This window comes from Neovison vison, chromosome 13 (assembly GCF_020171115.1).
Source record: "Neovison vison isolate M4711 chromosome 13, ASM_NN_V1, whole genome shotgun sequence".
Lineage (NCBI taxonomy): Eukaryota > Metazoa > Chordata > Mammalia > Carnivora > Mustelidae > Neogale > Neogale vison.
The window spans coordinates 150,352,540-150,379,625 of NC_058103.1; the positions used below are offsets into that span (position 1 = coordinate 150,352,540).

Here is a 27,086-nt window from a genome sequence, read left to right on the forward strand (position 1 = left end):
GATCCCGCAGAGGGACCCGGGGAACTCGGGCATGTCTTCCCGTGCTGGGTCGCAGTGATCTTCAGTGTCTGTTAAACCTGAAGAACCAGTCCGCCCGGTGTCTGAGACCTTGTCTCAGTGTGGGGCCGGGCAAAACTCACAGGGGAACACGCCAGGCAGCAGGCAGGACGCGACCGCTGTAAGGGGCTCGGCGAGCTGGCGCCCACTGCGGCGACGTCGCACTCGGCGATGGCGTGAAGAGGACCCCCCAGCGAGACTCCTAGGAGTTCGCTGCCAGGAAACAGTCTGCCTCCTGCAGACCCCGGAGAAGCCACCAGAGTCCACGGACGTGGCCCCAGTGCTCCTGGCCTGGAAGGAACTCGCTTGTGTGTTGTCCCCAGATTCCACCAGTCACGGGGCTGGGGCAGGGCTGGGGCGCTGTGGGGGCTGGTCGGCGGCTGCTGCTTGCTGCTAAGACGTGGGTCTGCCCTGAGCGTGGCCATCAGGCATTGAGATGAACAAAGCACATATGTGCTGGTCCATACGGGCCCGTCGGTCTGTACCGAGTCACAGAAAAGAAGGACTTAGTCTCGGCCGCATCGTTCACCAGCCTGGACGGGCCACTTGCCGTCTACGGGTCTGGGCCCCCTCATCAATTCAGTGGCACAAAACCACGCCCCATAGACCCCCACTGTGATTAGCAAAGACCGTGATTGCTCACGCCAGCCCGGAGCTCGGCCCGGGGTAGGTTGACCGTACAATTTCTAGTTTACCGTGTCATACGCATGCTGGCCCGTGCTGCCGGCACCCCTGCCCACACTGTGAGTCTCCCCTGTGCTCCCCTTGGCGTCCTTGCCCCACGGCCCAGTTCCCCCAGGCCTTGGAACATGTCTCCCACGACGACAACCAGCTTCGCAAGGGTTTTGTCTGGTAGACGGGGTTTCCCCCATAGCCCAGCAGCGGCTGCCCTCGCCTCGCACCTGGGCCGGCTTCCCCGATAGGGTCCCGCGGAAGATGCCGCGGGGCTCCGAGGCAGGGTCAGAAGAGGACCCCCAGGCCGGCTCTCACTCTTGCCCCAGCCGCCACGGGTGAGGAAGCCCGGGCCCCGGGGCGAGCGTCCAGGCCGACCGCTCCAGCTCGGGTCCCACCAAAAGACCACACCAGACTGACCCTCGGGGGCAGTGATGGAGCGGCCTCCGAGCAGTCGGGCAGATGCCCAGGAGAGCAGCACAGCCCATCCCCACGCGGCAGACGCCTGAGAAACGCAAATGCCGCATGCGGCGTGCATCATGCCACCGCTGGAGGACTCGGGAAGTCTGCCAAGCAGGACGAGGGTTTCGTACAAACCGGGACACAGCCGTTTTATTTATAGCACCACAGTATTTTCTTTACGCTCTCTGTGCATCGTCTGTACGGGCCTCCCCGGTGTGACTCTGCCCTTTCCTTTCGGGACCGCGTGCCGGCTGGGTGACTTCCCGGAAGGTCAGGACCAGGGCAGCGACACCAGGAAGCACATCTCTGCTGTCCCCTGTCCGGGCGGGGAGCAGCGGTGACCCTGAGAATTAGCGCTTCTGAGCAGCTCTGGGCTTGCCTACGGGTCTCCCACCCCTGTGGTCCCCTTGGCCTGATGGCTTTTCCTCCTGATGACGATCGGGACAGGCCCATCGGGCAAGGTCTTGATGATGTTCCAGGCTTCGAACCGCGTGAGGCCCTGCATGGCCGTGCCAGCCAAGTGGAGGAGCTCGTCTCCTGGCTGGATCGTCTCGCTCTGCTCCGAGGCGGCCCCTGAGAGGCAGAGGAAGAAGATAACGGGTTGCACAGGTGACCGGGGAGCAAGGAGAGTCACCTCCCAGCATCAGTCTCCCAGGAGCAAGACAGCTCGGGAGAGGACAGGGTGCCCGTCCCTCAGGCGCTTGGCAGTGGGCCTTTGATGGGGCATCTCATCTGACGGAGACCTCAAGGTGGGCATGCCAGGCTCCAGCTGCGTGGCCCTCGGGAGAGGTGTAGCCTGTGTGTCCCCAGGGAAGGGAGGTTCCGGGCAGCTCCAAGCCCAGAGCCAGGTTGAGGAGACTTTCTGGATCCTAGAGGCCTGGAGAAGACCCCTGCATCTGTGGGAAGAGGACAGAATCGCGTACGGCCCCCACTCTTTCAAAGGACTGTTGCTGGGCGCCTGGGGGGCTCCGTGGGTTGGGCCGCTGCCTTCGGCTCAGGTCATGATCTCAGGGTCCTGGGATTGAGTCCCGCATCGGGCTCTTTGCTCAGCAGGGAGCCTGCTTCCCTCTCTCTCTCTCTGCCTGCCTCTCTGCCTACTTGTGATCTCTCTCTGTCAAATAAATAAATAAAATCTTAAAAACAAAAAACAAACAAAAAAAAAACCAAAAAAAAAAAAAGGACTGTTGCTTTACTGGAACGGATTTCCCATCCGTTTGCCACCATGAGATTCAGAGATAGTGACTGAAAGCTAATGATAATGAGAATTTAAAAACCGCTCAAGTCTTTGGGTTCCTTGTGCCCATCGGGTGTCCGACTAGCACTGTGTGGGGAGCAATCGTCCCTCTGCACCTGCCGGGAGCGCGAGGACGCGGGTAGCCAGCCAGGCCTCAGAGCTGGTAGTCCACCTTCAAACGCTAAGAACGTCTTTCCCAGAGTTGGAGTCAGTGAGGATTCCCGGGGAGCCCCCCGCCCCAGGGACCCTCCTTGCACCCGGGTCCAGACACACCCCACAGCTCTGTGTGGACAAGGAGCCCCGGGCCCTGGGGGGGCAGCGGTCACTCAGCAAGTGAGAGGCTGAGCTGGGACCCGAAGCCGGGTCTCTTGACTCCTGCCCGGGGCTCTGCCCCCGCTCCCCACCCTGCTGCTGGGGCTCTAGCCTGAGCAGCCCTGGGAGTGCAGGCCTCCCACGACCGTCATGGGGAACCCTGAGTGGCCCCCACATTGGGCTGGCTTGCACCTCAACCCGCGATGAACAAAACGTCAGCGTTTTGAATAAAAACGAGAGCTGACAGGTCCAGGAGCTGGGGGGGCCGGGGGGGCTGCCGAGCGAGGCTGAGTGTGTCCAGGTGGGAAGACCCTGCCCTTATTTTAAACTTTGATATTTTGTTCATTATGGATTTTGTTTAATTTTAATTCTTAAACCTAGTGCATTAAAACTGGCTACTGTGGGTCTGGGGACCCCCTTCAGGGCCATGCCCTGGGCTGTGCCTCTCTGGCCTCATCCTCGTTCCGGGCCCTGCGCGGCTGAACCAAGCCCAGGGCTTCGTCACGTACCAGGACCCAGTGAATGAGAAGGGGCAAGGGGCTGTCCCGAGGCGAGGAGAGAAGGTAGAAAAAGCAGAACCGAGTCCCTGAGTGGACTGCCTGACTCCAGGAGGGCACAGGGTTGTGGGAGACCAGCGTGGCCCAGAAGGTGCCCAGAAGCCTTGTGGGGGCCTGGCCGACCCCCACAACCGGAGAGAACGCAAAGACGCAGACGCACGCCACACCTTTGAAAATCCGGTTCACGGTGAGAGGCTTGTCCCCGAGCAGGGAGCCCTTGCCGCCCTCCAGGCTGAAGCCCAGCCCCGCGGAGGTCTTCTCCAGCGTCACCGTGTGCACCGTGGTCTCTGCTGCGGGGGAAGCACAGGGACGTTGTTAGGGACGCCCTCCTCTCCGGGCGCCCACGTGAGCCGGGGAAGGCTGCCTGCCCGCCTTGCACCCGTGCCCACGCCCATATGAACACAGACACGTGCCCCCGGCGGTGTGCCAGGCTGGCCACGCACGATCGAGGAGCCCCAGCCACCCTGGCCCCACGTGGCCAAAGGCGGTGCGACCCCCAGCGCCTCCCGCAAGCCTGGAGGCACTTACTGGAATCTGCGGAAACGTCGCTGGCCACCGAGGCTGCCGTCGTAGAGTCCGAGGAGGAGTTCAGGTCGGGCATGGCCTCCAGAACCGGCTTCCTGGTGACGATCACCGCTTGCTTGGGGTCCCGAGCTTGGCGGAGGATGGCCAGGGCATCATTGTGTGTGGCCCCTTTGAGGGACTTGCCGTTGATGGATAGAACCTCGTTGCCCTTCTGAATAGTTCCCTCCTGGGAGGCCAGCCCGTTGGGGAACACCCTGTGGACCTGCAGAAACCAACGGAAGTCAAGACCCGGGAACCGGCCGGTGTCAGCTCCAGACGCGTGCTGGAGGAGGATCCAGACCAGGTGGTCAAACCCAGACACCCAGAGCAGAGATCCCCAGCGAGAGTGTTCAGACCCGTCCTCGGAACCCTTCCCAACACAATGCCCTAGCCGATCCCACAATCCCAGTAAACAACCCAGTTCGAATCTCTAGCCTTCCCTGCTCGGCAGCGCCTCCTGGAGTGTTTTCCCGAAGCACAGGTTCTGTGCCTCCTGCACGGTCCTTGTATAGGGAAAGGCTCTAAGGTCTGGGTGCAATGGAAGGTCTGAAAAGGTCTCCAGTTTGCCAGAAGACGTATTAGAGACTCAGCAAAGCCAGTGTGCGCCGCACTTCTGGAGGAGCGCGCCGTGACCCCCAAAAGCCTTTCAGCCGGCCATCCTTTTTTTCCGGGTGCAGTTCTCAGGCCCCCGTCTTCTGCAGGATGATTTTTTGAGAAATGCTTTTCTGGGAAGTCTGGGCATTTTTAAAGCTCCTCCTGCAGAAATTCTGACCCAGAATTTCTATTTTGCTGAAGGGGGACCCCCCGGTCCCCCTTCAGCAAAATAAGTGGGGTTTTTAACACAGCACACGTCTTGGCCTCTGCCTCTTTAATGAGGTCAGTTCTACCGTGCACAGTGCGAAGGGACCGCAACGGCATGCGGGGCTGTCACTGAGACGTGCGACAGCATCGTGCAAACCAGGCTCTCAGCTTCTCTCTGTTATTTCGGTTTCCGAAATTTCTGTGTCGCCATCAGACGTGGCGAGGCTCCGCAGGCTCTGTAGGAGACCCAGGTACGAAGCAGAAGTTCTGATGGGCATCTGCGTCCCCCGCCGGAGTCCCTCCTTGTCCACCCCCGCTCCCTGAGTCAGGGGGAAGATGGTTGACACGAGCCAGTGAGTGTCCGGCACGGCCCTCGGTCACGGACGGTGCTCAGCGTTGGTTCTCTTGCAATGACGACTCGGGGAAGGAAAGGACGTGTTCCCGCCCGGAGGGTGAGAGAAGGAGTCTGGTGCCCGCACCTGGCCGACGTGCACGGTCTGTTTGGTGTCCAGGGAGGCTGGCCAAAGGGGACGGAGACTGGTCACCCCTCAGGGCAGAACCCAGGACCCCAAGGGCTCTTCCCACAGGCCCGGCCCTCACTCTTCCCCAAACGGAAGGTCAACCGCACAGCCGGGGGCTCTCTGCAGTCCGGGACTGCGTGCCTCGGGACAGAAACAGGTCCTGGGTGGTTTTCGGTGCTTTTCTTGTGGCAGAGAGCCTGCTGCAGAGAAGGAAGTCACCGCTCACGCGGGGGCGGTCGGAACAGCCGAGTCACCGGCCGGGAGGTGGGTGCTCCGTGCAGGCGGGTGGTGAGCTGGAGGGTCAGCCTCCGGCCGGGCAGGGCAATGCGTGTGCGCCGCCCCAGGAGGCCCTGCGACATCGCCGCGGTCACGCGCAGGTGTCCGGTCCCGGCTGCGCAGCCTTCCGTGGAGGCCCCGAGACCTTAAACCATCCCGGTCCAAGTGTCCAGTCACGAACAGCTTCCTGGTCTCCTTGTCCAGAGCAAGAGACGTTGGATAAAATCTGCTTCGAATTGCTGTTGCTGACTTGAAATTCGCACAACGCGCAATGAGCCACTTCCAGGTGTACGATCCCGTGACATTCGCTGGGCCCGTGACATTCGCTGGGTTTGCTGTTTCTTAGAACGTCCCCTTTGATGTCGAGAAATGCTGGCCCAGCGGTCCCGCTGTGAGGCGGAGACACCTGGGAGTTTTTATTTATTTATTCACTTATTTTGCGTTTCCACAAGTGATTCAGGTTCCCTCGCCGTGTGCAGGTTGTCTGGGGTCCGCAGAGACCCTGCTTGTTCACTGAAGGATTGCGGTGAGGGTCGAATGTGCAGTCCCGTAGGGGACGTCACTAGGCTCCTTATAAAGGGTGGGGTCCCCACAGCTCCCCTCTAGGACCCTGCCCGGCGCCAGCCACTCGCTCGTCGGAGCCCCAGAGTGAGGCCCTTCCTGGCAGGTGTCCTCTCCCAGCTGGGGCCGTTGCCTCCCGCGCTGCCCCCCCAACCCCCACCCCGCCCCAGGCCACTCACCGTGATCACTTTGTTTTCTAGATCCGCTCCCCCTGCCAGGCTGAACCCCAGGCCAGCCCCTTCCTCCTTGTGCAAGACGGTGACGTGGATGTTGTCTAATTGCTGTGGAAGGAAACACATCTGTTAAGGACACGCACCAGGCCAGCCCGAACAGTCAGGCTCACTCCGTCCCTGAGCCCAGCGTGGCCACAGGCCAAGTTCTAGCCTTTCTTCAAACCCCGTCCATCACCCGGACCGGGAGCACTGTGCTTTCTGGAGTCGTAGGAACTTGAGCAGGGAACAGGCGTGTGTAAAGTAACAGGTACCCCTCTTTCCCGCTCCTGGCTGCCCCACCCCACACCCACAATGGGTTTGGACAGGGCCGGGTGCCGCTAAGGCGGCTGGAAAGCCGGCGCTTTGGGGATCACAGCTCTGACATTTCGGTGTGAGGCGAGGCCCGCCAGGGGGCTGCGGGGATGGCCAGAGATCAGGACTGGTCTGCACAAGTTGGCTCTGCTCCTGCCCTCTTCCTCCTCCTCCTGGGGCACCGCCGCACGTGGAGGAGCTCGGCCAGGTCCCAGCCGCAGCCCACGCGGGCACCCGTGCACACACACACGTGCCTGCAAGCCCCCCCCACACACACGGCTTCCCGCTGTGGGCTCACAGGAGCCAAAACAACCCCTCTGACCGTCGTCTGAAATCACAGACACTCTTTCTGGTCTTGACCTGAGGCCTCAAGTTCAAATGCGTAGTGACGGGGGAGGGGACGCCGCAGGCAGATCATTAAAGGAGCAAACCGGACCGACTGAGGCGTTGCAGGGGGTGACGGGAACCGCTGAGAACCAGGGAGCCCGTCTCCCCTGCGCCCTAGCCACACAGACCCAGGGCTACCCGGCCGCCCCCTTTCAACGAGGACAGAAGCCCGACCACCAGGTGTCAGTTCAGCTCTTTAGAACATAATAGTTCAACAGTCCCCACAAACCAAATTCAACACCCTGGCGGGCCCATGTGGCTCTCGGGCCATCACTTTGCCCCTCGGTGTAGGGAATGACCCTGTGCCAAAGGACTCCCTTGCTCGGACACCACGAGAGCTCCTGGTGTGCAGCTGACCTGTGATGCCTGTTGGGAGTCCCCGAGACCCAGAGGGAGGGGGCACCGCTCCACCCCCCTCTATCATCCCAGCACTGGCCCAAATCTCCCCACTTTGACCCAAGTATCAGGTCACCTGCCCTTGCCCAGCACAAAAGCATGGGGCCTCCCAGGGACACCCTAGACAAGACAGCTCTTTGTTTTTGACCCGGTCATTCTGTGTGAATGAAGCCCTGGGGGACGGTGGTCCCCGGGGTCCGGGAGACAAGTGAGTCACCGCCCAGGGCGTCTTGTGTTGGCTGGGCTGTGCCAATGCCCTTGACCTTGGGAATTTCAGCCACAAGTCCTCCTTAATGCTTTCACCCCGGTCTGGATGATTCTGGGGCAGAAAGCCCTTGCCGATCCGGGATGACCCAGAAGGGCCACGCCCGTGGGCCGGTGCTCGCCCGCTCACCCGGGCTGAGCCGCCACTTCCCCTCCCCCCATCCAGGGGGTGTGCTCAGAAGCAGATGGGAAGTGGGACTTTCACAATGACTTGAGTGAAATGGGGGGCCCCTTGCAAGCCCTGGGAGCCGTCCCTTCCCCCCGTGCAGGGGAAGTCTCCGGTATGAGAGTGCCCAAGCCAGGCCGCTTACAACAGCGCGTTTCCGGTAACACAAGCTGGTCCCTGGACGCGCACGCCCAGCCGGCGGCCCGTGGGATAGGGACGGGGCACGGAACTCGGAGAAAGAAAACTCGCACCCCACCTTTCTCATTTCCAGAATGGCTGGAAAGATGCAATAAGCCAGAGGTTAGAGGCACTTTCGGAGCTGCCAAGCATCCTTCGAGGGCGGGTCTTACCGTGGGCCAGTGAGGCAATGTCCTTCTCCCATGGGGGCAGGGGGACCGCCCAGGGCCGCTTCTGCACCCGCTCTGGCCACGGCTTGGAGCACGGCCGTGGTCACTCCAAGCGCTCGCCAAGGAAGCCTACCTTCAACGTCGCTTCATCCAGAACCTTCACCTCCTCAATGAGCTTCTTTAACTCCTCGGAGCTCAGCAGGGAGATGACGGACTGGCCGGCCTGAGGGGAGCCGTGGCCCCAGCTCTCAGCTTCCGTGGGCTCACCGAGGCCCTCTGTGTACTCTCTCAGCTCTGAAAGGCTTTCAGGGGGAAACAGCACAGGGCACCCATCAGAATATACAGGTGCTCACGGTGTTCCAGGCACGGGGCTGGGCACCCACGCGCCTTCCGTCATTTGATGGAGTAAGTCTGAGTGGACACCAGCGTCCCGCCACTGAAGCATCAGGACTGTGGGCGTGCGGAGGGCGAGCCCTGCTCTGTGCTCACGCGGCTGCCGAGGGCACGGTCCGGGGGTCACGGTCACAGGTCGTGGCGTGTCGGACTCTGGGTCGGGGTGTGCAAATGTCAGCACCTCACCCCGGAGGACAGTGGGGTGGACGACCGGCACCAACGCCAGGGTCGGACCGCGGCCATGACGCCTCGCACACACTCACCCCTGCGCTCCTTCAGGCAGCCGTCAGCACCCGCGAATCCCCCGCTGTTAGCACCTAATAACTACCAGCGGCACCACATGGCGGCGACTGGCCTTCCTTTCCCTTTGGAACTGATTGGGATATTCTGTAGCTACACCTCATTTTTGCAGGAAACTGTGGTTTCAGCGAGAAGCCGTTTCCCTGCCCTCCGGCCGGCAGAGCTCTCATGCGAGCAGGTGCAGCCGCCCCGGGGCAGAGCCCATTGGAACGGTGAGCCTCGCCGTCGCGACCGGAGCGCAGCTGCTCCGCCAGAGAGAGCCGGCTCCCGGCCGCCACCCATCAGCCCGGCTCCCGGGAGCTACCCCTGGGGCGTCCGGCTCTGGAGACCCTGCCCTACATGCGTGCTGGGGGCTCACGCGGGCTCCCTCGGGCCGTCTCCTGGGGCTGGGACATGGAACTGAGGGTCAGTGGGTCTCAGACAGGTCTCGGCAGTCTGAGAGTAAGAATAAAACTTGGACATGCAGGGTGGTCCTAATTTGAGGCAGGACCTCGCCTCCCAGCAGGAGCCCCGGGGGACTGTGCGGAGCCCCCCCAGTTTTTGGACCAGGTCCTGCCCACCTCCTAACCTCAGCTGAAGGGCAAACTGAGAGTGAGGAAACCGCTCACGGTCCCAGACGTCCTAACGCCCAGTCCAGGGACCGGAAGCCACGTACGGAGTACGTGTGGATTCCTTCGGGGGTGACGGGAAAAACAGGGAGAGGGTCATCCCCTCCTGGTTCAGGTCGGGTCTTCCTGAGCAGGAGCGGGACATGTCAGATGTGCATTCATTCGCATTCATTCCAACCCCTCATGGACAGCTCACCGGGGACCACCAGCACAGCCCCTTTCCCCACCCCTCCCAGACCAGGGGTCGGGAAAAAGTCCTCCTTCATACGGAGGGTGTAACGCACAGGCACGCGCCCGGGGAAGAACAGGTAGAACCATCCTTCCGGGTACCCGAGACATCGTAGATAAAGTTATGCCCAGTTACGAAAAAGAAGACGAGAAAGAACGGGAAGACCGACAGGAAGCTGCGGGAGGTCCCAGGCACACTCACTTGAGGGAGAAGCCCGTGTCCGAGGCAGGAGTTTCTGCAGAACTGTTGGCGGCTGGGGTGTCCCCGGCCGACGACGCAGGAGAACCCCCTTCCTTGGGGCTGCAGGGCGTCTGGCCCCAGGAGACGGAAGACGGAAGGCACAGCAGGGACTTCATGACCGCCGAGGACACTTGGCTGCTGATGGAGTAGAGCTTGCTGGTCTTCTCATCCAGCGGCTTCACCTCCCAGGACTGGGTCCGGGACAAGGGGAAGCTCCGCGCCCGCTGGCCCGGCATCTTGACGATGCGGCTCTGGGGCTCCTCCGTCTGTGCGGACAGCAGCCTCGAGAGAGGGTCGGGGTCACGGAGGGGGGTTTTCTGACCCGACTGCCGTCCGGACACAGGCGACGCTGACACACCAGGCTCATTGTTCTCGGAGGAGCTGGGGGACCCCCGCGACGGCGGCTCTCGCTCTGGTGGTTGTGGCTCGACGGTGGGGGGAGCTCCTCGCCCCGAGCGGCCGGGACCCTGTCCTCCCTCTTGTTCCCCCGGAGCTTGTGCTGCTTCCCCCCAGGAGGCCTGCAGGCTCTGTCTCTGGGCTCCTCTGCTGGGCAGTGGAGAGGAGCCAAAGGTCTCAAAGGAGCTGATCCTCTGTTTGATGGAGGAGGAGAAGGTCCGAGTGGGGGGGCCCGGGCGCTCCCGGGGAGCCGGGGTCGGCTGGGTGGGGGAGGCTGTGTCGGGCGGCCGCCTCGGCTCCTGGGCACGCGTCCTCAAACTTTTCAAACTTTGGCGAAACCAGGCGGGCTTGGGGGCCACGGGGGGGCCCTTCTTCACGGTGCCGCCGTCCGCCGACTTGTAAGCTTTGGGAGCACCGCCGGCGGCATCTGGCTTGGACGGCGTCCTGTCGGGGTGGCCCCGTACCCCGACTTCTTCACCCAGACCGACGGTGGACGGCAGAGGCACGTGGCCGTGGTTCTCGCTCATGATGGGGCTGAACAGGTTTTTGATGCAGTCGGAAATTCGAACCCAGGGGTCTTCGACGGTGCTATCAAGGCTGTAGTCCATCCGAGCCTGCCTCTTAAGGAGAGGGTGCTTCACGGCCGAGGCTGGGGCCCCTGGGGAGCACAAACAAGGCCAAGGCCGAGCGTTACACCCCCGTCCTATTTTCAGAGCTAAGTAGCAAGGAGCCTTCTGCCGGGGAGCAGCCCTGGTTGGGGGAGCAGCTGCCCCCGCCCCGGCACCGTTCCCTGACGGCAGGGCCAGCAACAAGCACCGCAGAACCACAGTCAGCTTCTCCGCGCTTCAGAGCTGGAAGGATCTGCAGAGGCGGTCCGGCTCCTTCTCGGGCCCTTCTCAGTTGGGCAACATTACTAGGGGCAAGGGATCCCCTCCCGGCGACAGCCCCGTCTCCTGACTCTGCCCGCTTCCCGCTGCGCTACGGCAGCCTGCCCGTAGTCGTGCGAATTTAAAAGGCAAAGCAATGTCCTTACCCTTCCAAACTCGTAAGCCAAAGGTCACAGAAGGGCGGCCCTATTTGCTTCGGACCACTCGTGCCATTAAACAGCATGGGGTCGAGCGTGCCTTCCGATGGGGACCCCTAGCTCTCCTCGCTCCTTAACCCACTTCTCACTGCTCAGCACCTTATGTCATCTGTGCACCCCCGCCCCCACCCTGGAAAGGTGGGGAGACTCCCTGACCCGGGGACAGAGGGAGGCCGGCCCCCACAGCCAGCAAAGACGCCAAGTGGACGTGTGACCGTCCTGTGGCCCCCGGGTCCGATCTGGCCCCAGGTGCAGAGCGTGTTGCTCTGGATTTGTGCTCTAGGGGCTGCGTGGGCCCCGGAAGCAGCCCAGCGAGAGGCGCGCTGACCCCTGCTGTCCCAGTCTCGGTGCGGGGCTTCTAGGGAAGCCTCAGGGAACCAGAGCTGCTCTGCACAAGCCGGAGACCTGCGGGGGGACTGGATTCCAGGCTTGGCCAGCGGGCCCAGGCCTCTGAGCCCGGCTCTGCCTCTGTCCACTGCTCTGCTGCAAGGAGCCGTCCGGAAGCTCCACGGTCAGAGTCAGCAAGCCCTTTGCTCACAGGCGTGAGGCACTCTTAGAGCTGAGCACCGAGGTGTTCTGTCCTGTGTTCCTCAACTGGGGTGGCGAGGGGGAGGGAGCATGGAGAAGGGGAGCCTGCTGCAGCGGGACACCTGCTCAGGAGAGATGAGCCAGGTGTAACCCACTCCCGACCCTCTCCACGGAGCGTTTCTCCAACAGGCGTGTGGTCTGCAGCCACCGCTGGGAGCACCTCGGCGGCCCGAACGGGTTTGTGCGTTCTCTGTCCCACGGTCCCTCCCTCTCTCGGCCCCCAGACCGAGCCCCAGAGGGCCAGCATTCAACACAGGTTGGGGTGACATGTGACTTTCCACACCCCACTAGTGAGCGACAGAGGCTCAGGAGAGCAAAGGAGGTCGCCTGAGGGGTCAGAGCCAGGGGTCCCACAGGGGTCCTCCCGACCCCGAGTCCTATGCCCTGACCCCACACCCAGTCGGGGGCACGGCCACCTCCCGGTCACAGCGCCCGCCAGGCTGCTGCCTCAGCTGGGGGCCCGTAGGACGCCACATGCGAGAGGGCGTCCCGCTCCGTCCCGCGGCTGACTGTCCTGACCGAGCCCCTCCGCAGCATCGCCGGTCGGACCATGGGGTCCTGCCCCCCCGGGCACTCAGGGCTCCTGCCCGTTCATCAGCCTGTGTCCAGCTGCCCCGTTGGGCACAGCCTCCTTCCCCGGCGCCAACACACGCCCTTGCCCCGGTCCTGGACCTTAACCCGGAAGGTCCTTCCTTCCTTTGGGAAGCCGGAGCTGAGCGCCTACCTGGGCTGCCTCCTCTCCTCCCGGGCTCTGCCTCCGAGGAGGGTGCCGTGGGCGGGCCGGCCGCAGGCCCCGGGCAGCAGGCAGGGGCGCAGGGGACTCTCCCCGCTGTGTCTTCCTGCGGCAGCGTCGGTGGCAGCCGCTCTCTGGCTTCCTGTGGTGTAAACAGGAAGGGAGACCACGTGAAAACGGTGGCCTGCTGCCGTGAGAGGCCGGGCACACGCAGGCTGGCACCGGAGAGCCCGCGCCCCGCTGCTCCCCCGACGGGCTCCCCGGCAGCCCTGTACACCGGCCCCTTCCTCCCCAGGACTGTCCGCTCCCCAGAGGCCCAGGGTGCCCCACGGCTTCCAGGGAGCCCGCGTCCTGCACAGAGCTCCTCCTGGCCAGGCGTAAAGTCCCTGGGTGCCCTGAGACGGGGACCAGGAGCTCGGGGTGTGGACGGTAGCTGCCTCCAGGAGAAGCCCTGGCCTAGGAAGGGGGGAACAGCAGGCTCCTGGTCTTAATGAACGTAAGGTTCGGACACTCGGAGCCAAATGCGTGTCCGTCACTTCCCGCACGGCTCTCCATCACAAGCGTGCTTTGAGGACACCAGGCCCTTGGGACCTGTGCCCCCACGGCCCTCTCCGCACCTGCCGTGGCCAGGTCAGTCCCTGGCAGCCGTGTTCTCCCCACCAAACCCGGGATGCAGTCTTAGGCTCCTTCCTTACAGGCTCGGACCAGCCGGACCAGCCCCAAGCACCCGTCTCCAGCTGGCCTGGGGTTTGCATTCCCACAGCACACACCAGAGGCCGCCGGGGCCCCAAGGAAGCAGACGGGTGAACGAGGCTTCCTAGAGAGATGCTTTCTGTCTGGTTCTTGAGCAAAGAGTAAGATTGTCCCAGGCAGAGAGGCAGAAAAGGAGCACTCCAGTGAGAGGGACACAGTGAGAGGGACAAGCATGACGCCAGCCCAGGCGAGAAGAAGAAGGAGTAGGGCGGCATCATCACAGGGACCCTCCCATGTGGGTCCGTCTGCAGGTGCAACACTTGACGGCGCCATGGTGGCCCCGTGTCCGCGCAGTCCAGAGGCAGGTGGTGTGAGGGCTGTCTGACAACGCTGCAGGCTTCCTCCGCAGAGCAAGGAGTAAAGGGGCAATAAATGCATCATTTGGGACTAACACGGAAATGGCAGATGTCTGTGGCCCGAGGTGAACATCTCCGTTGGCAATCAGCATTCCCTGACAGAGGGCTCCCGAAGCTAGAAATGTGTGCGCAGAGCCTCGTCCTCACCCAAGGTCCCCGTCAGAGACCTTAGCTTGGGGAGAGCGTTTGGAAACACAGGGAGACAGACCAACCAACCCAGGAATCACTGGGCTCCTTGAACTAGTCCTTTGAAGAAGCAAGACTTGGCTGTGGTATTTGGAGCTGGAAACACTAGTCCAGGGGTGTCTGAGACCCTCATCACGCAGAGAAAATGACAGGGGGCTGGGATTCAACTTGGCTCAACCGGGAGCTCCGAGTGGGGACATCTGTCTCATCCATGGATTGCTGGCCGTCTTACAGGCTGACCTGACCACTAGTCAAAGCAACGTTGCCTCTCAGAACAGACATGAATGTGTTTTGCTGTTTTGTTAACACACCTGCTATTATTAGGGTTTTTTTTTTTTTTCCCTTAATTAGCCCTCGAAATAAATCCAAGTTGACTCAAATTTTTCTGGAAGCTACTTTGAGCTCCTTCCCTAGTACAGAGCTCAGCGAGTGAGGGAGAGAGGGGGAAAGGAGAAAGGCAGACGTGTGGGCTTACAGGCCAGACAGTGTGTTTCCGCCCGAGGGATGGTCTGAGCTGATTTTCTAGAAGGTAACGAACTGGTCTTTTGCTGAAGGAACTATCCCCAGGGTCGTTTCGGTTGTGGATCTGAAGTTCCCGTGGGTCTCAGGTTGGGAAAGATTCGGGGCTGACCCCGGAGAGAAAGGCTGCAGGGGGGCTGGGAGAAAAGGGGGAGGCAGAGGGAAGGATGGGGCCAAGCAGAGACCCATCCAGTGGGAAATCCCCAGGAATGGTCGAGGTGACTCGAGGAGGGAGGTCCAGCTTTACTTCTTGGTTTTGTCCTTTCTCTGCGACGCCCACTCCCAGTAAAAGTAGGTCCTGCGGCCTGTGCTGCTGAGAGGGGCCTGCGGCCATGCGGGACTGAGCAGAGGGACAGAGAAAGGCAGCTGCGGGCAGCAGTGGGGAGGCCGGACAGCGGACCCCGGCGGACCCCAGCGGACCCCCGCCCAGGGAAGGCTGCTCAGAGGAAGCGTCCCAAACCGCTGCGGGCCCTTCCTGCAGAAACCCCGCTTCTCCCTCCAGCCAGCTGGCCTGGGGACACCTGCATCTAGGGCCTGGCTGAGCAAGGAACCTGGCTGAGGAGGCCCCGCAGACGCCCTCCTTCTCGAAGTCTCCGGGAATGAAGCAAAAAGCCCAGCTTCCAGGCCTGCTGGCTCCTCACTTGCCCTTCCAGACCCGCAGGAAAAGAGCAACATTTGCTTCAAGCCGGGGGCGGGGAAGAGACCCACCGTGACAAGCTCAGCGAAGCAGCCACATCCGGCCTCGCTCTGCAGGACCTGCTTCCCTCCCAGCACCTGCTTCCTCCTCCGCCGCCTCCCCTCCTGCTCACAGCCCCCACCCCCGCCCCGCTTCCCACCCCACCGCTCTGGCCTCCTCCCCTCCTGCATGGTCAACCCGGATGACAGGCGGTTGGGGGATTTCCCGGGGTCCCCCTGCCACCTGCCTGGCCGCGGCCGCTGCAGGGGTCCAGGGTGGGAAAGGTGGCGGGCGCTGGCAGAGGGAGCTGGAGCTGGGCTGCGTCTTCACGACCAGGCCCCTCGCCCCCAGCAGGGTGGGGCCGAACCGGGGCGACGCCTGCCTGGCATGAAGACGTCCGCACGGCGGCAGCCCGGCTGGCCTCGGGGGGGCTTTCCTCTGGGGGGCGGCCCCGGCAGCGGGGGAGGGGCGCGGAGGTCATGCCCAGACGTGCGGGAGGGACCATCCCAGCCGCGAACCCGTGTGCACCTGAGACGCGGCGGGGCTTCAGCCTCGTGGGTCCACATACGGAGCAGGGAGCCACCGGCGAGCCCCGGGGACCAGGAAGGGAAACTGAGGTTCAGAGGACTCCGGTTCCCCCCAAACTCCAGAAGGAAGTGGGAGTCGGCGAGAGGAGCCGGCAAAGCCCCAGGAACCGGGGTCTCGCCATCGCTCGGACCAACCCCCTCTCCAAGCGGGGAACGAGCTCCGCTCAGCAGCCCCCAGCCCGCGCCTCCCCCAGGGCCTTCCAGGAGCTCTGCTGGGGCCCCGTCGGCGCGAGCCTGACGGATGAGCCCGTGAAAGCAGCCGGAGACCCCCGCGCGTTCCAGAAGGGTTCCAGTAGCCCCTCAGCGGGCGTGGGGCTTGGATTCCGGCCGCCCAGCTCGGACTCAGCAGTCAGCCCGGAGCTGGCGCTGAGGGAGCCGGAGACCCTCCCCCGGGCGAAGGCTGCGCCCGCGGTCAGGAACGACCGTGCACTGGACCAACACCAAACCAACAGCGACAAAACCACGCCCCTGGCTCTGGAGCTCAGGAGGACATTCGGCCCGCCAGACCCGTCTCTTACCTGGCCACACGGGGGCACAGTGTGCCCAGAAGGGCCGAGGGCGTCCTCTCTCTCTACCAGACTCTTCTGAGGGTCACTGTCACTTTTGAAGTATTTTCTGGGCGGAGGCTTGGGCTTGGAGGTCGTGGGCTTTCTCACCAAAATCTCGAAGGACTTCTTCAGCTTCAGGGGCGGGTGGCTGTCCTGCGTCCCGGGGAGGGGGGGGCTCTCCTGGGGCGGCCTGGAAGGAGCCGTGGGAAGCGTCCCCGGCTCCTGCCCCTGGGACGGGCTGGGGCTGTCGGTGGGGACTTCCGGGTCCGAAGGCTGCGGCTCGCAGCCGCTGACGGGACTCCCCCCGGGGGACCCGGACACGTAGCTGCTGTCGCTGCTGGAGCGGATCATGACCTTCTGAGCCCTGCGATGCGGGGGTGCTGAGTTCTTCTCTCTCTCCTTCTCCAAGGTCGGCCGCCCGTGCCAGCTACTCTCCAGCCTCTTGACGCCTGCGGAGGGAGCGCAGGGGACCCCCTACCGCTGAGCCTGGAGGGCACACAGAACCTTGGCCCCCGTGCTCCCAAGGGCCCTGGGCTGCCCACTGCACCCCCCAGACTGTCTGCTGCTCATCTGAGGTCCCTTTGGATCTGGAGCCCAGGAGGTGTCGGTCTGTCCTGGGTCGAGCTGTACGAGTTACACTTGGGAACATCACGCGGCCTTTCTGAGTCTCCATGCGATGGAGACGGAGGTGCATCCCTGACTTACTCATCGAGGGAGCGCGTGCTGTCCCACCCGTGGGGAGCACTGGCGGCAGGCGCCTGCCGCTGCGGCCTCTCCAGGGATGCCCACAGGGAGTCTGTCACCCAGGAGGCTGCTCGTTTCCAGTGACGGACGGAGATGGGCTGTAAAGGAGGCGGCTCCTGCCAGCCAGACATAGGACGTGATGCTGCCCACCTCCCTCTGCCCAGGCCTGCTCCCCTCTTCCCCATGGGCTCTGACCCCTGGGACTCCTCCAAGGTCACATCCTGCCACACATTGTCTCAGAGTTGACTTCTGGGAGAACCCAGCCAGCAACACCCCATTTTCTCATCTGCTAAATGGGGATAATAACCCCAGGGCCATGGGGGTTGTTTCAGGGCTCAGTATGAAAAAGAGAAAACACCTATGAATGTGTATAGAGACTTGTCCCAAGAGGCTACCATTTCTTTTTTTTTTTTTTAAGATTTTATTTATCTATTTGACAGAGAAAGAGAGAGAGATCACAAGTAGGCAGAGAGGCAGGCCAAGAGAGAAGGGGAAACAGGCTCCCTGCTGAGCAGAGAGTCCGATGCAGGGCTCCATCCCAGGACCCTGAGATCATGACCCGAGCTGAAGGCAGAGGCTTAACCCACTGAGCCACCCAGTGCCCCGAGACTACCATTTCTTCCAGCTGAGAGCAAATCAAGACCCAAAACCACAGTTTCTTAGCCACAGCCTCCCTTCCACTTCCCTCCCATCCAGCCTTTCTTCCTGGGTCATCCCCTCAACCCACCCATTCTCAGCACCAGGGACCATCCACACAACCTTCCTCTAGCGACAAACTGTTCCAGGTGTTTCTTTCCTCGAGTCAGTGCTCCAAGGAGTGGGAGCAGGCTGAAACCCAGCCTTTTGCTCAAATTCCAGCTCATTCTGGAAAGCCAGGAGAGCAAGGAGAACCCCAAGGAAGAGAATCCTAAACTTTAGGAGAAAATCACAATCAGCCAAGCTCATAGCTCGAATCCTCTTTCAAGTAAAAAATTTTCTTTTGCTTTATCCTGGCCGTAAAATCGCGCACCCTCATTAGAAAAAAAATTCAGCCACAAAAAGGAAGAAATGAAAGTGAAAATTCAGCAGCAGTCCTACCAGCTGGAAGGAACCACTGTCAAAACATTGGTGAGTTTCTTGGCTAGATTTTCCTGAGCATAAATGCATGTCGAGTGGGTAAAGATAGTAGAACAGAGTTGAAATAAGATTTTGTGAGCCTTCATTTCTTGGATCATTTGCAGACAGATGAGCCTCCTTGTCGATAATTTGCATGTTGTTCTACCGTTTGCTCCATGGTTGAGCACTGAGCAGTTAGAGCCCAGCCGCCCAGGCACTGGACTCAGCTAACCCGGTCCTGTCCAGATGCTCTGTGCACTACACAGAGTGATTACGGGCAGCTTGGTGTCAGATAACAGGGGACACTGTGGACTCCAGAGGCTGGAACCTGCCTCCCCATTGAAAAAAAGTCAAATTCAGCAGCTTCTGTCATCCCATGCTTCCCAAACAAAGCGAAAATGTGAGTCCGGCTTAGCTGGTGGGCAGCTAGGCTTCAGCCTTTGTCCACGCGTCCTGCTTGTCTGAGGTCACTGTTACGTTGCTGGGGTAGGAGGTGAGTGAATGGCGAAGCCCTAAGCTATCTAAGAAGGGCAAGATGTTCAAGTCAGAGCTTGCTGTCTCCCTTACCTTCCAGACTCCACTGATGCCTCTCCTTTCCAAACCTGACGTTCTCCACAGCCTGGGCCACAGCTTCCTTGAGTTGCATTTCAGACACCTGGAAATACGAGTCACTTACTCAAGTAAAACAGCAGAAATGTGCGCATCGGGCTTTGTCATTCTTGTCATCATTGTCGTTGTCAATGTTGTGACCATCGTCTTCATCATCACCATCATCATCATCATGATCATGGTCATCACCATCATCCCCATCATTGTATCATCTTCATCACCATCATCATCACCATCAGCACCATCATCATCATCCCCATCATTGTATCATCCCCATCCCCATCATTGTCAACGTCCCATCCCCATCGTCATCATCCCCATCCCCATCATCATCACTATCACCATCATCACCATCACCATCATCGTCACCATCATCATTGTCCTCATCATCCCCATCATCATCATCATCTTTATCATCACCAGCATCATTATCACTGTCCTCATCATCCCCATCACCATCACCATCAGCACCATCACCTTAGAGTAATAGTGGAGAGTATGACTTTTGGAGCCAAACAGACTTATATTCAAGTCCTAGTTCCTCCACTTTCTAGTCATAGACTCTTAGAAAGCCACTTAGCCTCCCAAGCCTCAAGTTCTTCTTCTGCAAGGTAATAATACAACCTATTTCCCATTGAGGTCAGAGGGTTTTTAAAAAAATAAACCATTCGACACCAAAAGTACAGGCAACAACAATAAAAATAGGTAAATCTGACTATGTCAACCTTAAGATCTGTGTGTTAAAGACACAATCAATCAAGTGAAAGGCAACTTATGGAATGGGAGAAAATATTCATATATCTTATAAGGGATTATGATCCAGAATATATAAAGAGCCCCTATAATTCAACAACAACAACAACAAAATCAAACAGCCCAATTTAAAAAGGAGCACAGGACTTGAATAGACTTTTCTCCAAAGAAGATATAGAAATGGCTGGTGAGTACAGGAAAAGGTGTTCAATATCACTCATCATTGGGGAAATGCAAGTCAAAACCACAATGAGGTACCGCCTCACACCATAACATGAGTGCTATCAGAAAACAGGAAACAACATGTGTTGGTAAGGATGTGAGGGCCACTGCTGTGGAAAACATTGTGGCGGTTCCTCAAAAAATTAAAAATAGAATTATCCTATGGTCTAACAATTTCTCTTCCGGGCACATACCCAAAGACGACAGAAAGCAAGGACTCAAATAACAGCATCATTCACAATAGCTAAAAGGCGAAGCAGCCCGAGCATCCTTTGATGGATGAGCAGACACACTACGGTGCGCACAATGGAATATCGAGCGGCCTCCGCGAGGAAGGAAAGGCTGACACCTGCGACCACGTGGATGAAATTTGGAGACATTTACTAAGTGAAATAATTCAGTCACAAAAGGACAAGTCCTGTATGATTCCACTTCTATGAAGTACCCGAGGTCGTCAGAACCACAGAGACAGAAAGAAGAATGCGGGTTTCCAGGGGCTGGAGGGAGGGAGGACGGAAAGCTGAACCAGAGTGAACCAGAGTTTCAGCTTTACGAGGTGAAAAGAGATCTAGAGGTGGACCGCGGCGCTGGCGCCCAAGGAGGAGAAGGTCCTTCGTGCCACCAAACCATACGCTTAAAATGGTGAAGATGGTGAATTTATGTTGGATGGGTTTTACCACGATAAAAAAAATAATAAATCATTCAACGTGCTGGACACAATGCCCAGGAAACGGTCAATTCTCAACGCAGGGAGTTAGAACAAGCAGCTGTCCTGCCGGGTCCAGAACTCGTCCCCATTCCAGAACTGAGGAACGAGAGGTGCTGGGATGTCCCAGGTGTCACCGAGAGTGAGGAGCCGAGCTGGACAGGGCCAGGTGAGCGCATGGGACTTGCCTGCCTGCGCTGCCTTTGCCCCACCCCCTGGCTGTCCTTTCTGGGCCACTGGAACCCTGAACCCTCGCCCCATAGCCCTCACCCCTCGTGGCCTCTCTGTGTGCGTGTCCCACCCCTCTGGCCAGAACCAAGCGCCACGAGGCCAGGGTCCCCTGCTGTGGCCCCACACCCGAGTCCTAGGCCACTGCCCTCTCCCCGTGGTGCCCCAGCACAGCAAGACACACTGAGCGGCTCTCTTCTTCTGCCTCCCGAGGTTTAGATGAATCCCTTGCTGGCCTTCCTAGGAAGTCTGCTTTTCCCTCGGGTCCTCACCATGCAGCACTCCCCAGGGGAACGGACCTGGGTCTGAACCCCATGACCCAAGGAGCGTCTGGATCTGGTCCGTGATCCCGTCTCTGCCCTGTTTCCACTGGGAGTTTGGAGGCTGCTGTCAAGAGACAGGCTTTAAAGCTGAGTTCCTCACATGGTAGCTCCACCAGGAGCCAAGTCCCTCAGTGACCTCCTCTGTGGCTTGGAAGGGAGAATTACACTGACTTCAGTGGGTGTTTCAACAACTAAATGCACCTGTGCACGTCACGTCTTTCAGCAAATACGCCCGGTGCCTACAAAGATTCCGTGAGGAGAGATGGGGACCCACCAGGCTCCCGGAGAACGTCACCGGTGCCCACAGCCTCCGCTCCAGAGGCTCACTCCGAACTTGACCCCACGCATCAGCCATTGGATCTGACCATCTCCTGGGCACCCCATGGCACCCCAATCTCTTTATGCCCCTCGTGAGACCATTTCCTCCCTCCCAAGCCCCCTTTCTCCTCCTTCTCTTCTCCTTACTGTGGGTGCTGTTGTCATAGCTCAGTCTTCCGACCTGAAAACACCCCCGTCATCTGAGACCCTCCTGCCCCAGGCTAATCAGTTCTAAGCTCGACCAGTTCTCCCCGAGTTGTCCCCACGCCCCCTTCTCCTCCATCCTCTTCTCGCATCTACTGTGTAGTCAGGCTCTCGCCATCTGTCTCCTTCCTCTTCCAGACTCCAGGCTGCACCCACCCCACCCCGTCCCCCACCCCGTCCCCCACCCCTCCCCCACCCCCTCCCTCACCCCTCCCCCACCCCGTGCTCCACGGCACCATCAGTGGTGAAAACACAACATGTGAACATATTCCACCCACTGCCCCGTCGTCCGGCCGCTCCTCACCCCACAGAACACAGTGTGAACCGAGCACCCCGAGGGAAGCCCACCACCGTGTCGCTCGGGGCCATGCCGACCTGGATCCTGGGCCCCTCCACTCAGTCCCCACATCCCAGCTGCACGAGAACCCGCCACTCCCCTGTGACAGGTCCGTTCATGACTCTGCCAGAGAACTTTGTGTCCCCCTTCCAGGAATGACCCCCTTCAAGCTCCTCGCCGGGAGCCAGCGATCTCCTGGTACTTCTTGCTCTGCCAGCCTTCCTTTCTGTGTCCCTCCGTCCCCAGCATACTCAGCCCTTCGTGCTGCGACCGTCCCCGCATCAGTGTCTCTAGCTAGATCCCGAGCTTCCAGAGGGCAGGACTGGGCGCTAGGACGTGTCCAGCTTCGTGTGCTCTGGGCTGGACTGTCACGCAGCAGGTCCCTGCGAGGCGTGCGGGCGAGCTGTCTGACTCCTGGCCTCTCTAGGAGGGACGCCCTGTCTATAGTCTCTTGCCCGTGAGCTTTCAGCCCAACCTCAAGCCTCCCCCTAAGCTCACGCCGGTTGCCCCTGCCGCCAGGACTCTGCCGGAGGAGCCCTGCTACGGACACATGTTATCACACTCGGAGCAGGTTCTTGGAAATTCAAGTCCAAACCCAACCAGCATCACCTGCTTTTGTCTATGTCTTGTTCGAAGCTGAATCCTGGAGGAGGGAGCCTGAGTGGGGACGATGTCCCGGCGGATGTTACCTGCGGGTCTGGGTGTCGGCTGATGATGATGGGGACCGGCCCAGGACTGCAGCGACTCAGGATCGCGTAGACCTCGTTGAGTGTCATGCAGTGCACGGGGGAGTCATTGATTTCCACGAGCTCGTCACCGCACCTGTGAAGGCACACACGGGCAGCGGTCGGCAGGCCACCGTCCCCTTCCCAGGAGCCCCACTCGGAGCTGGGCCGTTCGACGGGACCTAAAAAGTCCACCCACAAGAAGAGCTCCTTCGCCACCCGACTGAGCCTCAGAGCAGGACGGACCAGAGCCGTTGGCAGCTCGCCCCCTCACTGCGCGGCCACGGTGGGGGGCACATGTCATAGCCCGCGTGGGACACCGTGAGCAGAAGTTTGTCCGTAACCTTCCTCCTCCTTTTCCCCCATTAAACTCTGCCTGATCGAGACTGAGGGCGTAGGTGGACCAGCTGACGTGACTGACCAGTAACCGTGACTGAACCAATCACAGCCGCTCCTTGGGCCTCGGCGTTCCCATCTGTAGAATGGTTAGAGGGAAAGAGGGACGCTTTGTGCGCTGAAGGCTGAAGAAGAGATGACTGTGTGGGGGCAGCTGAAGTCCTTGCAGGAAGAGGCAGGGAGAAGGGGCAGGGAGCGCATTCTGGCCCTGAGACGGGAAGTGAGTCGTGGAAAATTCACATTTGTTCTGTTACATGACCAGGAAAAAAAAAAAAAAAAAGGAAAGGAAAGCGAGGGAGAAAAGAGGGATTTATCCCTACACAGAGAATGGTGCAGTCCAACCCCCTGTGCCTCACAGACGGGGAAACGGAGGCACAGGGTGAAATCGTCTCCTCAGGAAGACCTAGCTTAGAGCTAAAAAAAAGCTTTCTCTGAAAAAAGCCAAATAATAACTACTTTAGGCTTCGCAGGCCACACTGTCTCTGCCACAATCAGCCAGCTCTGATGTTGCCCATGAAAACAGCAGGCACAGGTATGTCGACAAATGAGTGTGACTGTGTTTAAATAAAACTTTATTTAAAAAAAAAAAACCAAGCAGGTGGTGGGTCCCGGTTCACTGACCACTGGCAGGGCTGGTCATCAGCATGGCCAGGATTGAAACGCAGGAGTGCTGGGACGGGTGTCACTGACCCCCACACTGTGGTCGACTGCCTCCTGCTACAGTGTTGCTCAGTGCGTCCCCCTTGACCTTTGCTAAGAAAGTACCCATTTTCACTGACATAAATGAAAACCACAAACGTATAGCACCAGATGCCGAGGAGAGCAGAGGCTTCCGGAACAATCCCTGCCCAGCAACACGTCTAGGAGGAAGGACTCTCGTCTGAAGGGATTAGGGCGAAGGCAGTTGCTGTGACTCTCATTATGTCCCAAGTGACAGCCCATCACTGCTCAGCCAATCAGCCGTCAGGGCCCTACACGTGACGGCAAGTCTGCCTCTAACTCGAGGCACCACCAAGACAGCGTCCGAGCCCGGCTGGCCCTTTTGCCTCCACAGCAGTCGCAGGAAAGAAAATCTTGGAAAATATGGCAAAGCCTTCCTGATGTAGCAAACCTCAAACCCGGGGGGAAGACAGAGGAGAGAAGACACCCGGGCCACAAATATCGTAACCAGCCAGACTGGGAGAAATATACCCGAACCCAATCGCTCGCAGAAAGGAAATGTAGAGTCAGGGCTCCTGTCACAAGTACTTTGCCCTGAGATGTGTCTGCGGTGCCTGCAAAGATTCTGTTTCTCCCACCCAGAAACTGATTGGCTTGGTAAGCCTCCTTGTCCACACAGGGTCCACAGGCAGACCGCACCCGAGTCCCTACAATGTCCCTGTAAATTCTGGGTCAGCTCCATCAGAATTAAAGTGTGGTCACTTTGTGTTTTCCGTTTCCGACTGGAATTCCCCGAGGTGATGCCTATTGAACTGCCACGTGCCCACAGATCCCTGAGGATCTGGTTAAGTTGTGGATTCCATCGTAGGAGGTCTGGAGAGGAGCCCGAGAGTCTGCATTTCTACTGAACCCCCAAGTGATTTCAATGCCGGCGGTGCGGAGGCCACAGTCTGAAGACGGAGGCTCCGAGCCACGCTGGGTTCATTCTAAACACCTCGTCTCCAAACGAACCTCCTGGCCTTCTAAGGAATTCCTTCCCTCTGCTGTAAATCAGGGTGTTTTGTTTTGTTTTTTCCTTTCTGAAAACAGAAATAAGGACCTACCGGAGCCGTCCATCCAAATGTGCCACCGATCCCGGAGAGAGCGTGTGGACGAAGATGCCGGAGATGCACTGGAAGTAGGGCACGCTGCACAGGCCGATCCCCAGACCGACGCCGGCCTCTGCCAGGGAGAGCGGAGACAGCCCGGGGGGCTCAGGACCGAGCTCCAGAGGACCTCGGTTCTCCTGCCACGGGTAGGAGCGCAGGTGCCGGCGGGGAAGCGTCCACCCCAGACCTCGCGGTGTCTGAGCTGCTGTCGAGACCCCAGCCCTGCTCTTGGTGCGCCCGGGGGGCTTGCCTTGCTCTGTCCTATTTTCCCCGCGGCCCCAGAACCCCTGGATGGAAGATGCCTGGTGTGTCCTGGGCTTCGGCCGACACACAGAGCAGTGGCCGCAATCTGCTCGCCGACCGCACCCTGCCCTGACCTCCGACTGACTCCAGAGGAGGGAAGCGCGGGGGACCCCTGGGTGGCAGGAGACCCAAGCAGGAAGGTGAAGGAAGAGAGGGGAGGAGGAGGCACTGCCCCCCTACCTTTCTGCAGAGAGACCTCCACCATGACCCTGTAGTTGGCCTTGGCTGAGCTGGCAGGGGCGGCCGGGCTTTCCAAGCCGAAGGAGCTGCCGTCCTTGGTGGCGCAGGTGCTGGAGCTCAGGGAGCGGCACAGTGGCGGGGACAGGTGGCTGCTCAGGGAGTGGGGGGCCGTCAGGCGCGTTCTCACCGTGAGGGTCAGGAGCCCCTTTTTGGCTTGCTGAGAGGAAGAGAGAGTGTAGTGTTCAGCAGCTGTGTGTGTGATTGTGTGTGTCTGCACGTGTGCACGGGCCTGTCATCGTGTGTGCCCACGCGTGTGCAGGTGTGTGTGTGTGAGCACATGCGTGTGTGTCCGTGTCTGCATATTTGGTACAATCTACATCCATCTGGTGTAGCCAAACGGCTATGACACATCACGCACGTAACCCGCACGCGTGCGTACACAGACGTGCTGAACAGACTGAGCCTCGAACTGAACTCATTACATGGGGACTTAAAACCATCCGGTTGCCTTAAAAACTATGAGCAGATCTGTAAATATGTCCCCATAAACACACTGAGCATTTTGAAACCATCTTCTAATCTTAAATAGCGGAAACATCCCGACTGCAACCCGGACCACACTTGTATTTCCCGAGCAGGGTCCTTTTTTAACGCTGGGCCCAGGCCCGCATCAGCGGGGCGCCCCACGTCAAGGATCCCATGGTTCGAATTTGCAGGTTTGAGTGGAGGAGGGTCGTGCTTGGTTCCTATGCCCGAAGCCCTGGAGTCCGGCCGCGGACGGGGAGCAAGCAGTCACCTTGAACTTCTGCAAAGCATCCTGATGTGTGAGCCCGGCCATTGATTCGCCATTGAGTTCCAGAATTTCATCCCCTGTCGGGAGAGGGAGAGATCACAGCAGAGACAAGTGTGACCCAGTGAGGGGACATCCGTGCACGCAGTCTGGGAAGACAGCTTCCCGACCCGGGGCTCTCCCCCTCGGGGGCAGGTGGGCAGCAGTGACCGGCCTTCCAAGGTCCCTCCCCTCTTCCGAGGGCAGATCGAGGGTCCCTGGCCGGCCCACAAGGCCTGGCCTGACCTGTCCTGCCCACCTGGGGTTCAGCCCCTGCCCTCCTGCCTCCCCGACCCTCAGGCCACACGCTCCCACAGCTCATTCCCTGATGCCTTTCCCACAGCGGGGTCTGCGCTCCGAGCCTCCTGTGCCCGCTTCTTCGCCTCCTGCGCCCGCTTCCTCGCCTCCTGCCCCCGCTTCCTCGCCTCCTGCGCCCGCCTCTCTCCGGACCCTGCCGCCTTCATCTCCCGTGTCCTCCGCTAAGGATTGCAGCCCGGGCCGCGGGCGCGGACCCTCCACTCCCACTTTCTGCTGCCGGCCGCTCCCCCAGTTACGCCCTCCTCCCCGGTTGATTGAAAGACGCTCTTGCCCTTGTCTGGGATGGTCTGAAGCTCCGCCGTGACGTCCTAGCGTGCTGCCCCGCACAAAGTTTCGCGCCTTCAGATGACTCTGGGAAGTGCTTAGCCACTATCCCACGCGGCTCGCCTCGCCTCTTCCTCGCTGACCTCGCTGTCTAGAATGTGTCCTCCCTTTGGTCCCGCTCACCCCCCACGTGTCTCGGACGCTCGCCCCGTCCCCCACCGCTCCGGGCAGCCCCCGGCTCACGCCCAGCCCCGGTTCTCCTTCCAGCCGCGGGTCATCTGGCTTTGAGCTGGTCACGGACTTCCCTGTTTCCATGACTTGCCTTTTGTTCCTCCAAGTTATTTCTTTTCTTTCTAGGTCGTTCACGTTCCCTCTTGTACCTTTTCAACGATGTCTTTAGACCCAGCAGATCTGAAACTACGAAGAT

General features: G+C 60.0%; 1 protein-coding gene across 1 annotated transcript in view; it reads right to left on the minus strand.

Moving 5' to 3' along the window:
- Positions 1 to 1,314: 1,314 nt before the first annotated feature.
- Positions 1,315 to 27,086, minus strand: part of IL16 (interleukin 16) — a 94,164-nt gene continuing 68,392 nt past the window's right edge. The window contains exons 7-19 of the mRNA XM_044229735.1: positions 26,045 to 26,118; positions 25,249 to 25,465; positions 24,721 to 24,838; positions 22,526 to 22,658; positions 18,704 to 18,791; positions 16,268 to 16,746; positions 12,664 to 12,814; positions 9,833 to 10,925; positions 8,235 to 8,403; positions 6,197 to 6,298; positions 3,823 to 4,081; positions 3,462 to 3,584; positions 1,315 to 1,764 (exon numbers count right to left, since the gene is read on the minus strand). Coding sequence (XP_044085670.1) covers positions 1,571 to 1,764; positions 3,462 to 3,584; positions 3,823 to 4,081; positions 6,197 to 6,298; positions 8,235 to 8,403; positions 9,833 to 10,925; positions 12,664 to 12,814; positions 16,268 to 16,746; positions 18,704 to 18,791; positions 22,526 to 22,658; positions 24,721 to 24,838; positions 25,249 to 25,465; positions 26,045 to 26,118 — 3,200 coding nt within the window. The 3' untranslated portion in view covers positions 1,315 to 1,570. The remainder of the gene's footprint in view (positions 1,765 to 3,461; positions 3,585 to 3,822; positions 4,082 to 6,196; positions 6,299 to 8,234; positions 8,404 to 9,832; positions 10,926 to 12,663; positions 12,815 to 16,267; positions 16,747 to 18,703; positions 18,792 to 22,525; positions 22,659 to 24,720; positions 24,839 to 25,248; positions 25,466 to 26,044; positions 26,119 to 27,086) is intronic.